The 15775-nt window shown below is 41.1% G+C and overlaps 1 protein-coding gene across 4 annotated transcripts in view; it reads right to left on the bottom strand.

Annotated features, from left to right (window-relative positions):
• Positions 1-15775, bottom strand: part of RTN1 (reticulon 1) — a 180178-nt gene that overhangs the window by 7609 nt on the left and 156794 nt on the right. For 3 of the 4 annotated variants that reach the window (XM_070418958.1, XM_070418938.1, XM_070418947.1), the window contains exon 4: positions 1-19. This exon is cut by the window's left edge and continues 189 nt beyond it. In XM_070418958.1, coding sequence (XP_070275059.1) covers positions 1-19 — 19 coding nt within the window. Of the gene's footprint in view, positions 20-12585; positions 12749-15775 lie in introns of those variants that run through there. The other variant, XM_070418967.1, reaches the window with a different exon arrangement.

Below are 15775 nucleotides of genomic sequence, written 5' to 3'. Positions count from 1 at the left end.
CAGTACAGCAGGTCAATAGCTGTGGGAGGAGACAGAGCACATAGCACTTAACACAAGCAGGGCCCCGGACGCCGCTGCGGCTCGCTGGCAAAGCCGTGGCTGCAGGTTCTCACCGGCCTTCGGATCCTAAACCCAAGTGAGGGGACATAGGGCTTTGCCCAGGGCACTCACTGTCATTCCATTTTGCTTTGGAAGAATCTTTTCCATCTCTGATGATGGTTCATAAATTCACAGATATGAAAAGGCCGTTGACTCTCCAGCAACCCTATCTCTAGGAACATATCTCACTGGGCTATGCCATCTGCATAGTGGCCCAAATTATATGACTTTGAAGCAAAACTGAAAATACATAAGACTTTGTGAAGAACCTGTTCCCTTGCCCGGCCGGTGTGGGTCAGTGGTTCAGTGTCGATCTATGAACCAGGAAGTCATGGTTTGATTCCCCATCAGGGCACATGCCCAGGTTGTGGACTTGATCCCCAGTGGGGGGCATGCAGGAGGCAGCCAACCAATGATTCTCTCTCATCAATGATGTTTCTCTCTCTCTCTCCCTCTCCCTTCCTCTCTGAAAGCAATAAGAAATATTATTTTTAAGAAAGAACCCGCTCCCTTGTTCTGGGGTGGCATGGATTATGTGTATCTCGAGCCCTGCTGACAATTTTACGCCTCAGTGGTGGCCTGTGAGTGCACAGCAGTCACACAAGTGTTTCTGTGCTGAGATTAGGAACAGCAGTGGAAAGAGAGGGCCTGGCGAAGCGGTGCCTTCTGGATTGTGGCGGCAGGCCCAGGAGATCCCAGCCAATGCCCGGCCTGCCTCCAACACTGAGGGGTAGCGGCTGTACACGATCTGTGACTTAAAAATCTGAAACACACACTTTAAAATCTACATCACATCTATCATTCCGTTATTTCCCTCTTTCAATCTTTTTAGAAAAAAATTTAAATTCAAAACACTTTCAGATAGTACCTCATTTAAACCTTACAATAAACTCTATTAGATAGGTATACGGTAGTCACCCCTTACCCATAGTTTTGATTTCTGGGGCCAACTGTGGTCCAGAAATATTAAGTGGAAATTTTCAGAAATAAACAACTCATAAAATTTTAAATGTATGCCATTCTGCTCTGTCCTTGTGCTCTGTCCCACCCAGTATGTGAATCCTCCCTTTGTCCAGCGGATCCACACTGTTCATGCTCCAAACCTGTTAGTCATTTAGTAGTTTCTACATTATCAGATGGACTGTGGGGGTATCACAGTGCTTGTGTTCAAGTAACCCTGTTTTACTTATTAATGACCCCAAAGCCATTCACATAGCTTTTATTACAATATATTGTTATAACTGTCCTATTTTATTATGTTATTGTTGTTAATCTCTTACTGTACCGAATTTATAAATTAAACTTTATCATAGAAATGTATATTTCGGAAAAACATAGTACACAGAGTTCAGTACTATCCAAGATTTCAGGCACCCATGGGAGTCCTGGGATGTATCCCCCACAGATAAGGGGAGACTGCAATATAACAGGTGAGGAAGGTAAAAGTTGAGAAACATGTCTACTGACTTGTTAAGAGGAAAAGCAAGATCAAATCTAAGTTTGAGGCTTTTCCCAAAACAAAACAGTTGTATCTCTCACATATTTGGTTATATATTAAATGTCCCCAAAAGTATGCAAAATTAATTTGGGCAACCTGATTATGTTTAAATCTGTTTCTAGAGTTAGGTATTCAAAAGGACTTTTTTTTTTTTAAAGTGAAAGTGACTTATCAGCAATAAGTAGTCATTGGTTATCTATTTACCTAGTAATTGCAGGATGAAAGTATCATAAAATTTTGTTCTTTTAAGAATCTAACCTGGCTGGTGTAGCTCAGTGGTTGAGCATCAACATATGAACCAGGAGGTCACAGTTTGATTCCCAGTCAGGCCACATGGCCAGGTTGCAGGCTTGGTCCCCAGGAGGGGTCGCGCAGGAGGTAGCTGATCAATGATTCTCTCTCATCATTGATGTTTCTTTCCCTCTCTCTTCCTCTCTGAAATAAATAATAATATATTTTTAAAAAGAATCTAGCTGGGAAGATTGGACATTCACTTAAAAATGTATCAGTGCCAGTGTATCTTGTGTTGTTGGAGGTGGTAAAAGGTGATTTCAAGGAAGGGGTAGTACTGGGATAAATGACAGTGGACGTGGGATGGTTTGTGAATGTGGGAGCAATTTGTTAAGAAGATGGGGTGGATAAAGGGAAATATTATGAGGGATTCATTGACAAGAACGGTGACTAATTAGCTGTGGGAGAAAGGAGGAAGAGCTAATTAAGGGTGAAAGCAACATTTCCAAGCTGGGTGAGTGAGTGATTAATATCACCGACAAAAGTAGGAAATCCAAGGGTGAGCTGATTTGAGGAAAAGCTGACACTTGGTTTTAAACCTCTGGGTTCCGACATGATGACATCAACACAGGGTATTTTGGCATAGTCAGGGGCAGAGATGGAACAGGGATCAGGGATGAGTTGAGACTGACAATTACACGCAATACGCATTACTTTTTTTAAAGCTTGGAAATTAAATGATTTTTCCTAGGATTTGTTAGAGTATCTGCGAGTTAAATGCCAGTAATATCATATTCCAATGCTATTCAGATGAATGTATACAGTAGGCACTTGGAAATGCAGGACTGAAATTTAGTAAAAAGGACTGAACACTTACATTTGGCTGTATTCTGAGTGGAAATGATGATCGAAGTCATGAGAGTAGAGAAAACCTCCAAGAGAGGAGAGACTAAGGGATGCAATTGTGGTTGAGTAGGTGCTGGGAAATTCAAAGTAATAAAGAAGACGGTAAATAGAATGGTAGTTTGAGGAGTCGTAGCAACAAGTTAACCTTGAGGTTGAGTGAAACCTGGAAATGTTAGTGGAGAGGGCAGGCGGGGGCAAAGGACATGTGTTGAGGTGGAAAGGGAATAACACGAAGTGGCCGGAGGCAGATTTGAGTCCTGAGGTCCTCCTGAGACTGAGACGATTGGGATAGGACTTGAAGAGACCAGGAAAAGTCAAAGACCCGTGTTATTCACTATAGTTGTGGGGAGCTACAGGTGGCGACTGAGTGAAATGTGGCTAGTCCATTTGGAAAAACTGTGTATCAAATTTTAGGCTTAGTCCGAAAAAGGATGTAAAGTATCTCATTAATGCTGTTCATATTGATTTCTTTGATGTTGAGAGGCTAGTCCTCTGGATATGTTGGATTAGATAAAATATATTATCAAAATTAATTTTATCTGTTTCTTTTTTAATATAACTAGAATATTTTAAATTACTTATGTGTCTTGTTATCTGAACAGCCCTGATCTAGAAAAATATAGTAAAGATTCCAAAAGAAATGGATGAAAGGACTGCCAGAAAGTAAAAAGGGTCTGGTTCAAGTGGAGGATCTCTAGAGCAGTGATGGCGAACCTTTTGAGCTCGGCGTGTCAGCATTTTGAAAAACCCTAACTTAACTCTGGTGCCGTGTCACATATAGAATTTTTTTGATATTTGCAACCATAGTAAAACAAAGACTTATATTTTTTATATTTATTTTATATATTTAAATGCCATTTAACAAAGAAAAATCAACCAAAAAAATGAGTTCGCGTGTCAGAGGTGTCATAGGTTCACCATCACTGCTCTAAAGGGTCCAGTCAGCAGGGTTCGAGACTGGTGTTCTGAGCAGCAGGCGGTGGAGCTGAGCCAGGGCTCTGAACTGGCACAAGGAGCATGGTTAGAGGAGCTGAAGATCCAAGAGGACAGAATTGGAATGAACACCCTGGGCCCGGGCTGGGAATAAGAGGCAGTGAAGACCATTGGGCGGATGGGCTGGGAGAATGGCAATGGCTGTGTGTTGTCAGAGTGCTGGCAAATGGCCCGAAGCTCCAATGATTCAGCGGGAAGGGTAGGAAGTGATGGGGTGTGATCAGAGAAGAGATTTTCTGTGTTCCCAGTCTGCTGTGCAAATGCCAAGTTTTCACATTTTAATTTTGCTTACGGTGATGTAAGCTTGTGTAGGAAGCTTTATCGCACCCAATCCAGAAAAATGGATATTTGAATAAAATTTCCTTAGAACCTATGTTAAAAAACTACCAATAACTCTGTAACTGCAATAAATTACCCAAAGTCGTCATTGGGTCCAACAAAGTAGAGGTAGCTTTTCTCTTCTTTCAATATCCTCCTAATGTAGAAAGGCCAGATGAGAGGTTGTACACCAGAGTACACATTCACTAGGCATGCTCACCAAGACAGGTACATTACTGTATTGTTTTGCCAATTGTGAGAATTACGAGTTACTTTGCCAAAAACCATATGGCTTTGGAATAAGAGATCAGTGTGTCCTATCAACCTGATAAACGGACTGGGTTCAGTGATCTCATCTCAGTCCCCAAACCACAGGTGGGGGCACACCTCAGCCTGCCTGGGGCTGACTTAGTGCTAATTCACCTCAAGGGTGAACTAGCAAATTTGAAATACCGAAATCAGTGCTACCCGCACTTCCATAATCCAAGCAAGAACAGAAGAGAAAAATAGAAGTGATCCAAGGTTTTAACTAATAGCTAAATGGAAATAAAATGCTATGTCAAATTTCTAGAAAACAGCCCTTTGATGTAGTCCAAAATTTTTTGGTTTGTGAAACTATTATAAATGTATTCCATTATATGACCTAATAGTGGCTGCAGTACTCAGAAAATTTATTAAAAATGTAGGAAGTAAGAAGACAGTGGTGCAGATATTCAAATTTCATTTAGAAGGCAAAATGTGGAATAAGGGAATAATATGAAATGGCAATAGACTGTGCACAAGTATCTGCATTATTGCACCATATTCCCAAATATATTTATTTATATTCCATCTTGGTCCAAAAAAGATTACAGGTAGCATTGCATCCCTTGCTGTGAGAAGTTAATGCTACTTAAAAAAAAATTTTTTTTTAATTGATTTCTTTCTAGAGAGAGAGAAAGGGAGAGGGAAAGAGACCGAGAGAGAAACATCAATGTGAGAGAGAAACATTGATCCATTGTCTTCCATATACACCCTGACCAGGGACATGTCCCCGGACTAGGAATCAACTGGGAATCGAACCTCAAATTGAACTAGTGACCTTTCAATGCACTAGAAGATGCTTAACCAACTGAGCCATACTGGCCGGGCAGTTAATGCTATTGTTTAAAAGGCCAAGTGAGGAAATCCTATTCATAGGTAATATCAGCATTTCAATTAAAGGCTTGTTGAAAATGACATGCTCTTGACTTTTAGTTTTTATTTTAGCAAACTTCCAATAATTGGTTATGATAACTGACTACCTTCTAAAAGGGATTAGAAGGCTATAAAAACCTCAGTTCTTTACAACCCAGTGTCCAAAGCAGTATAGAAAAGCCAGTTTCTCTGATTCTCATGAGGCAAACATAATACCATCCCACAAAGTTAACCAGAAGAAACAGTAACTTTCCCTACTTGAACTTTCCTTTATTTTGCTATCAAACTGGAGAAACATAATGGAAATAGATGCATAAAAATACTTCCAACATACACAGAGACCTTCAAAGATGACATCTTCCAGTCAACAAATTCATGAGCTTCCTCTGCCTTGAAAAGTCTCTTACGTAAATTAAAACTTTAAATGGTACTTCAGGCACCCTGAGCCCAGAGAGGAAACTTCTGGAAGGGTCTTTTGTTAATAAAACACCTGCAATGGCTCCATTTCCCAGGCCCTTTCTTCACAGCTCCAAATGCAGCCGAGATAGTGTCTAGAGAAAAATGGCAGCACTGTTTCTAGAGGTTTAAATCATTCTGTAGATGTTCTGAAAGGGGGGAGACACTAAGCCTGGTGCTCTGTGTAGACGGTAAAAGAGCACAGCATGTCACCCACACGGGTGATCCTCTACGTGAGCTTTGGTGGAACAACGGAGAATGAAGGATTTGATGAGCAAAGCCACAGCCAGCAGCGATGTCTGGTATTTTAATTCCACGGGAGACAAAAGCAAACACATTCTTCTAATGACTACCCTTCAGAAACATCAACTGCTTTTATGTTTCTGTGAATTTTGTGAAGCAGCTGAATGTGGTTCTGTTTGCTAGTTCTAAGCACCAGGACCACATTCTCCCCTTGCTGCAAAGGTAACACGATGATGCTTAGGCCCATTGCCATGGTGATGGGTGGGCCTGGCTAAGAAGTGAAAGAGCAGGGCCTAGTATTTAAGACAGTATGGCCAGCTCCTCCTGCTCAAACTCCAGCAAATGGGCTCGTTTAGAGCAGTCTCCACAGGGCAGCTGGCATCAAAGGCAGAGATGGCCATATGGAGAGAGAAAGAGACTTGGGCACATGGTCGTGGAGGGAGGCACCCAGAAAGATGTGCAAGTATTGAGCAATGAATGTCTTCGTGTGCTTTTCTTTCTTTAAGCTTCCTCACCATATCAAAATACAAAACTGTTCATTTGGTGGGTGGTCATCAGTCATAACTAGTCACAAAATCTTACGTCTGGGCCACACCCTAAAAAACCAGCGTTGTATTAGAATAGAAAAGAACCTCGGAGGTAGACAACTGTTGGTTCTTTATAAAAATAAATGAGTAAATTTAAAAATTTCGACCAATACCAAAATAATAAAAATATTTCTTGAACTAGAAAGTTGTAAGATAAGGATAAGGAATGATTTCTCTTTGTACTCCTGTTCTGTTCAATAAAATGTTATGTCCTCCCCGATCCCTATTACCACTAGAGTTGCTTTGCGGAGTGATGAAATGTACCTGAAGACAAGACATACAGTATAATCACTGTGAAATGAGTGGAACTGCAATAAATTCTAAACATTCAAATCTGTTATGGTTGTACTTTTCACTTGTTCATAATGAATGCCAGTTTGGGCAAAGACCTTCTAAGTAATGCTTGAATTATTTTCCTCCCCCTGTGGCAATAATGAAAATAAAAAAGAACTTAAGGATTTGATTGTGTGAAAATTATAACTTTGCTCAGCTTTAACTTAAAAATATAGCTCCAGTATATTTGGAGGAAATAGAACTCTATATTTCTAAATTCTAAAACTCCTAAAAACGTTATCTTACTTAAAATATAATTGTAATTATCAAGATTTTTAATGTAGTTATTATTATTAATTGTCACTTTGGCAGACGATGGCTTTTAAAGACTTATTAATGTCAAATTCTTAGCTTTTAAAGTGTGAGCTTAATAATAAGGCAACTGTGTTTCTTTGAATGTTTGTGTGTACTTTCGTAAGCACTGGAAAGGTGACAATATGTAAATATTAATACATGACCAGACATGCACATAACTTAGGACAGCGTGTTGAGAAGGATGGGAAATGTGTTGGTGACATACATTTAATTATTTCAAAAAGAAAAGTGATAGTCTGACAACGATCCAACCATGTATGTTAGCTTTTGTTTGCTGGATTCAGTGGATTTTAGAACTTGATTCTATCATAAGCTAATTTAAAATATATCGATTACAGATTCTGGTCTCAAATATATTAACTAGTCTAAAGATAAAAAAGAATTGAGTAACAATACCATTTTGAATATAAGAAGAAATTAGGAGGAAGGCATGGAGGGGGTAGGGGGACCAGAAAGAGAATACTTTAAAAAATGATGAAGTATTAACATTCGTTAACTGTAGGTGGTAGGACTTTGGGTGATTTGTGACTTTCATTTGACCTCTCTTTGTACAAATGGGAATTGTCATAATGTGCATGTACCACTTTTAGAAGAACAATAAAGCCTTTCTTCTCTCCCCAAACTTTGAGACATTTCCTCATAAAGATTCTCTTGAAAATGATAACATAATGCAAAAAATACTTTTATTTTTCAATGGAGTAATAACTACCTACATTTGGTGTGTTTTGTGTATAATGACGCTTTTCTTTCATTAAAAAAAAAAATCCCTTAACTCCTTGCTAAGCCAGTTTTCCCATTGGATCTCATTAGAATCTGCAGAGAGGGAGTTTGCAAATGTAATTATTTATGTTGTAATCATTGTACAGTCTCCTGCCCTACCTGGTTTGGCTCAGTGGATAGAGCATTGGCCTGCAAACTGAAGGGTCCCAGGTTCGATTCCGGGCAAGGGCACATGCCTGGTTTGCGGACTCGATCCCCAGTGTGGGGCATGCAGGAGGCAGCCGATCAATGATTCTCTCTCATCATTGATGTTTCTATCTCTCTCCCCCTCTCCCTTCCTCTCTGAAATCAATAAAAATATTTTAAAAAATAATTGTACAGTATCCTAATAATACTGAGTCCAAATAAAATGCTATATTTGATGGTAGGTGATATTGGTCTGCCTTTATGTTTGTAAAATTGCCTTTACTAAAGATATGTAACAAGAGCTTAGGACAGTGATTGGCACATAGATAATACTGATGGAGAATTTAGGATGATGAATTTATAATGATGGTGATGATGACAAAAATGGCATGAACTGGTTAAGACCACTGCCTTGCTGATGAATTTTGCTGTTTGTAAAGAGAGAACCTATGTGAAAATATCCCAGAAGAGGTAGCTGCGAGTTCACTCTCTGTAACTCAGCACTAGTAAAAGAGGTGGTGAGTGCTGAGATGGGAAGAGTTCTAGATTTGAAGCCAACCGTCACCTCTTCACTACTCAACATACCACTTATCAAAAAACCTTGGGCAAGTCCCTTAACCTCTTTGAGGCTCTTAATGTCCAAAAGTAAACTGAAAAATATCAAATAAGAAGACATTTGACAAATAAAAACTATGTAAATGTGAGGGGTTATTAAATCCGCACAATCACCATTACCTTGATAATTCATATTTTTAGAAAAACCAATGAGGAAAAGGCATTGAGGCATATAGTAGGGCAGTGAGAAAAGGGGAGCCTAGGTTTAAATCCAGCTTCTGGAATTACTAGCTGTGTGCCTTGGTAGAAGCCTCAGTTGATAACCTGTAAAATGGGATAGTAATAAAATTTACATGTCATATGTAACACATATGATTTGTGAGGATTAAAGGCAATGATGCAAGTAAAGTGCTCAGTAAATGGGCCCAATAAATAACTAATGATGTTGTTGTTTTTAAGATTACTGTGTATATTGCCCAGCTGGTGTGGCTCAGTGGTTGAGCATTGACATATGAACCAGGAGGTTGAGGTTTGATTTCTAGTCAGGGCATATGCCTGGGTTGTGGGCTCCATTCCCAGTGTGGGGTGGCGCAGTAGGCAGCCAATCAATGATTCTCTCTCATCATTGACATTTCTATCTTTCTCCCTTTCCCTTCCTCTCTGAAAAAAGAAAAAGAAAAAAAAAAGGATTACCGTATACATAGGTGTTTTATTAGCTTATTGTTTCATTGTCATTTCGTTTTCACTGAGTAGAATCAGCTTTGATTTATTAACCAATACTTGGTATTAGTATCATTTAAAAAAACTGTGTAGCTTAGTATAATGTAGACTTTTAATCTCTTTTAAAGAGTTCTTATCTATGACTGAAATCTTATGTATTAATAAAATAAATATAAGGTTCCATTTGCATGTGTTGTAGAGTTCTTATGATACAGTGTGTTGGTTTCAGTAGAGTCTTCATGTGATTTACAATGGGCTGCAATTTCTCTATGGAAGGTTTAATAACACAGAGAAAACCTGAAGCTCACTTTTTAAAAAAATATATTTTTATTGATTTCAGAGAGGAAGGGAGAGGGAGGGAGAGAGAGAAACATCAATGATGAGAGAGAATCATTGATTGGCTGCCTTCTGCATACCCCCCACTGGGGATCAAGCCCGAAACCCGGGCATGTGCTCTTGATCGGAATGGAACCTGGTACCCTTCAGTCCACAGGCCGACGCTCTATCCACTGAGCCAAACCGGCTAGGGCTCTCTTTCTTTATTCCCTTTTCCAATAAAAACTTTCTCCTTGGAATAGTTCTGGAGAACATTATCAACAATGTTACATGGTCTTCTTTTAACTGTCTTCTTAGCTGCTTCTCGATCACACCCATTTCATCATTTGCATACCAGACCTTGTTCTGCTGGTCTATGGATTGGGCTCAATAAGAATTATTAAACATCAGTAGCTTCAAACCTGACTATGCACTAAACTCACTTGAGGAGCTTTTAAAAAAATATTGATGCCTGGCCCAATTGATTCAGAACCTCTGGGGGTGCAGGCATACTTTGAGTTTTTTTGTGTGTGTTTTTTAAAAATATATTTTATTGATTTTAGAGAGGAAGGGAGAGAGATAGAAACATCAATGATGAGAGAGCATCATTGATCGGCTGCCTCCTGCATGCCCCCCCGCCCCACACACACACTGGGGATCAAGCCCACAGCCCAGGCATGTGCCCTTGGCCAGAATCAAACCTGGGACCCTTCAGTCCACAGGCCAACGCTCTACCAATTGAGCCAAACCAGCCAGGGCCTTTGTGTTTTTTAAAGCTCTCTAGGTGATACTAATGTGCAGCCAGGGTTAATAGAAATTGTTTTTGATAATGGAGCTAAAATGCAGAAAATACACTGAAAATGCTAAAAACAACAACAACCCCTTATTATAGATTTAGTTTAAATGAAAAGTTCTACTGGGGAGAAAAGGGAATATTTACTTCTTGCCATTTCTCTTTTATGTACACCCACCTAGTTATTAGTCAGTTTTCATCAATTTTCAAGATAATAGCTTTGTTCTATTTGACAAAAGTAAATCAATGGTACTGAAGTCTACCAAAGGTCACTGCGTCCAGAAGACCCTCAATGATCTTGCATTAATCTTCACAAATTGCTATATATTGGAAATGAAAATGATTTTTTTCAATGGGTAAGTAATGGCATTTTGTGTCATTTTGTGATTATAAATGTCCATGCATTTTAACCATCCTACCCCTTATGAGGCCAACTGAGCCAAATATATAGGATTATGAAAAATGTAAGATAAAATATAAGAAATAATGTCTTATATTTTATACAAATAAAACAAAATCTGCCACCTTTTGGTATCTACTTTTGGTAAGAATAGAAGAATCCCATAATCATAGTGTAAAAACCAACTCTGTTCTGTCTTTATGTCCAACTCAACTTGATATTATATCAAGCCATAGCTGGCTGTTGACTGTGTATATCAAACAAACTGGATGAATCTAAACACATAATGAGAATGAAATATTATCAAGAGTTTTGTATAAATTCTGCCTTCTGTATACAATATACGCTATTCCATAGCATTGTCATCATTCTCTAAAATTATACTCTTGAATTGCCATACATTTCTTTATGTTCTGGCTTTCAAATGTATTAGGTCCATTTATTTACTTTTGACAGTTGTATTTCCAATAGACCCACCCACACAATTTGAACTTGACTGTATGTATTTTGTCATTGCCACCCAACCGACAAAATCAGAGGCAGAGCAATTGTCTTCTTAATTCTAAGGTTCGTGTTTACTTTTTCTTTGCGTAAAAAAAAATCTACCAAAGAAAAACCCCACAGGGCATTAAAGATGAAAAGATATCCTATTCTTTCTGTGATATAAAATTACAAGGGGAAGATGCCAGTTTTTTTTAAACCCACATTAACCGGCTTCTGCTCCAGAGTATTCTTGGTCCCCCAAGGGATGCTGCAGCCCTGCAGGTTAAGTCAAATGCACCTTCTTCAGAACCATATTTGTTAAATATTAAAAGACACTTCATCTTACAAACACCCCAAGGTTTCTACACATAATTCATTCTTGCAAATTATCTCCGTCTTCTCCTATTCTCAAACTGAGCAAGGTGAAGGAGGGCATCTTAATGTAACAAAGGAGAGATGGATGTGTGAAGTATGAGGCTGAATAAAAATGGCTGAAAAGCAATCCAAGCGAGGCTGGAGGGTTGCCACACCCAGTGCTAATATGGACCGTTTCAAAATAAATCTGTTATACCAGAGGGAAACCAGCAGTGCTTTTTATTTCCCTCTACTTGTTCCACAAACACCGATTATTAATAAATAGTAGTTAGCAGTTACCCCCATGACAGACAAAAAAAAAAAACCTGAAATATTTCCAAGTGAACCCTCCTAATATGTGGCTACGCCATCACATCTTCAGGATTTGGAGAACTAGTCTGCATTCCCAGTCTCCTTTGTGTGACCACAAATAACAACCCTGAAATGGGTGTGTCCCACTTAAAAGAATGCACTGGTGCCCACTCAGTTAATGGTTCTACCAGGAGGTTGCAACCTTTCTGCAGAAATGAAATACAGTGGGATGCATGGAACAATAAGAAAGCATTTTAACTCGGGGATGAGGAGGGATTGAACAAGTACTGAATGGTGAACGGATCCCAAAGAGCTCCTGGAGGAGGCAAAGGATGCATTTTAAAAAATACTAGCATTACAACAAGAAAACAAAAAGGATGGCGGTGGGAGGAAAAATAAACAAACGGGGGAAAGAAAAACATCAAACACTATCCATTTTGATTTTTGACATAACAAGTTTACTCCCCCCAACAGAAAGCTCTTGGGGCTAAAGCATGCAGAGGTCCCACAGGTGAAATGATGCACAATGGACGAGTCCGGGTCCCGGGTTCCCGGGCGCCGCAGGCATGCATTACTGAAATAAAGAGAATACCCTGACTTTTCCAGTTGCTCCACACACAGTCCATCTTGGTGGAATCGGCAGTGGCCTGCATCGTGCGGGCTCTGGGGGCTCGCCGTTGCTGTCCTGGGGGCGGGGAGCGGGCACTCGGGCGTCAGCGGCCCGGGCTGCAGCGCTGGGCTCGCGGTGGCCGCGCGGCTGCAGACAGACTGAGGCTGCACCAGCCGGCGCTGCGCTGCGAGGGGCGGGCGGGGCGCGGGCACCGCAGTCTCAGCCGCAGCGAATCAGCGCAGCGCAGCGCGCCCGGGAGCTGCCTGCGCGCTGGGCTCGGGGATGCGGGCGGCCGCCCCAACGTGGGAGCTCGGGCTCGGTCACCCAGGGGGTGCTGCCCTGGAGAGGGTTCAAGACCACAATCGTGGACCGGGCGTGGGAGGTTTTGGAGAAGGGGGAAAGGACCCAGGGTAAGGATGAGCGTAGAGGACTAGGTCTGTTCCTAGGAGTTCCAGACTGGCTGGGGGGCAGAGTCTAGAAATTTCTTAGAAATCCAAGAAACCTGTTGGATAAGATGTAGTCGATGGCAGTACAAACATCAGGCTTTCAACATAATGTCCCCTAATTGTCACCATGGCTCACTAGCCTCTCTCTCCCCCAAATGTTTACCTTCTGGCCATGCTTTATGTTAATTGCCTACCATCTTCACTCATCCTATTCTCTCTCTCTTTTGGCATATTCCAGCGTCATCCAAAACCCTTTTGGCAAGCTACAGTCACTGTAAAGAAATGCCACTGCTCTGTCCCCGAGGGCTTGTTTCTCCTGCTGCCTTCTGCAGCTCTGTGTGTGGGCTGAATGAACAAATACATATCAGAATGCAGTGCCTGTCCGCACCAGATCAAAGCCCTGGGGCTCTGGACACGGAGTTGGTGGTCACTGCAGCGGCACTCCAGTTGTGGGGACATCCAAATAGAACTCAAGAAAGCAAACGCATTCTGCCTCAGTAACATCATCTTTGAGGTTCAGTGTTGGGGGGCCACTGGAGGTGGGATGGTGTGTATAACTTGATTGATAGTCAGTTTCCAAGCCCAGTGAGCAACAGCTTTAGGAGGCCCCAGTTACAGTGCAGATGTCAATGGCAGAAGCAGAACAGTGAGTGGTGACCTACTGAAATCCTTTATCAGATTCACCAAGGCCTGGAGAGAACGGACAGGGGATAGGTATGTTTTTCACGAGGACAAGTCAGAAATAGCACATAGAAAAAGGAGTGGCATTTGGGCATTCTGGGAAAGAAAGCCCTGGTGGAGGGAGCGTTGAGGAGAAAGACCGTAGCATGAGGACAGAGGATGCCTCGGGGACCACAGCGACAGGCAGAAGGAAGAGTTCCCACTTCATTTGTTGTAACACGGCCTATTCGTTATTCGGAATTCTCTCTCTTGGAGAATTGAAGCCTTCGGGGTTCCTCCACAGTTGCCATTCCTTCCCAGACCCAAATCACATCTGGGTGTCCTGTACCAGTAGCCTCAAGGTTATGCTTGTAGATCAGATTTATCGTTCATTTTCTGAAGCATATACACTTTAAAATAGGATCTTTAGGATAATGCATGTTCTTTTTAGAATATAAGCTTCTAGAGCAGAGGTTCTCAACCTGTGGGTTGCAACCACTTTGGGGGTCAAACGACCCTTTCACAGGGGTCGCCTAAGACCATCGGAAAACACATATATAATTACATATTGTTTTTGTGATTAATCACTATGCTTTAATTATGTTCAATTTGTAACAATGAAAATACATCCTGCATATCAGATATTTACATTATGATTCATAACAGTAGCAAAATTACAGTTATGAAGTAGCAACGAAAATAATTTTATGGTTGGGGTCACCACAATATGAGGAAATATATTAAAGGGTCATGGCATTACAAAGATTGAGAACCACTGTTCTAGAGGAACCAGCTAAACCTCTCTGAATATGTCTTTAACTGTTTAACACATCTGAAATGATTCTTATGGAAGCTTAACAAGAAGGACTCCAGGAGGGTGATTTGACACTCTGGGCCGCTGAAGTCTTCTACAAGAGGAGGGGTGGCAGGGCTCCCACTGGACTGATGGGAAGGGAAAGCAATGACCACGTTATCACAAAGCACTTTTCAAAGTGACCGGCTCTAGAGACATCAGTGACTGTTAATATTTATATTCCCTATCCCTCCCCTCCCATTTCTTTTCATTGCCATAGTCATGTTGGGGAATTCAGTCAGCAAAATACTGAAAAGACTGGTACTTGAGGAATTCTCACTGTGCACACAGGTGGGGACAGGACTCAGAAGGCTGAAGAGGGAAGGGGTTGCCAGGTGGGTTGTTGCTGCCCTACCCACTTTTCAGTTGGAAACCTTTGGAGCCTTGGCCACTAGGAGGCACTGCCAGTTCAGTGATAGCCCCAGTCATCAGCCTTCAGTCCAGAAGGTGCCCCAGGTGTCTTCAGTGGTGAGTATTCATTGTCCGCCAGGTTACCAGAGCCGGTGTGTGTTGCTAATCCGACAGTACTGAGCACTGAGAGCAGCATGTTCCTAGCACCGAAGAGGAGGCAGAGGCCAGCTCCTCCCCAAGTGGAGGGGAACTGTCAGACTTCGTGGGCCATGCGTTTTCATTGGCCACAAAGGTGACTTTGGATCGTCAGTTTAGCTGAAAGACCGCATTCTTTTTAGTCGTGTAAGTCTGGAGAGAAAAGCCGGAGGGCACCCCAAAAATCAATATAGCAGTTCGACAGTTGAAGGTTGAGGAGATAAGATGTTGGATGCCACAGACACAGACATACTCGTGGGATAAGAATGGGGTAGGAGAGCCTTTAGATTAATGCTTAGACGGTAAGAGGAACATAAATGAAATTATTGAAGGAGGATCAGACAGAAGAGTATGAGGATCAGGCCTGCGAGGTAGGGGATGTGTTGCACAAGTTAGTCACGTGAAATTTAGTTATGTGAAATTTATCGTCTCTGGACCTCTCTCTTACACAAATGAGTTATAGCTTTAAATGTTTGTTTCTATGAAATAATAAGAATTTATTTCCTATAGACAGTGTAAGTGGGTGCTTTCTTTGCACAAGTGCCCACACAGTACTAATTGAAACCTCTTGCCAAGATCGAAATGATAAAGTGGGTAGAAAAGATATGCAAATTGCCTGTAAGTAGTGAAAGGAAACAGAAAGCAAAATAAAGCTTGCTAAAAGCAG

Source organism: Myotis yumanensis, unplaced genomic scaffold (assembly GCF_028538775.1).
Source record: "Myotis yumanensis isolate MYYU_CA2020_CCGP unplaced genomic scaffold, mMyoYum1.0.hap1 SCAF_1, whole genome shotgun sequence".
Lineage (NCBI taxonomy): Eukaryota > Metazoa > Chordata > Mammalia > Chiroptera > Vespertilionidae > Myotis > Myotis yumanensis.
Note: the sequence above shows the minus strand (reverse complement) of the source record. Positions and strands in the feature narration are given on the sequence as shown.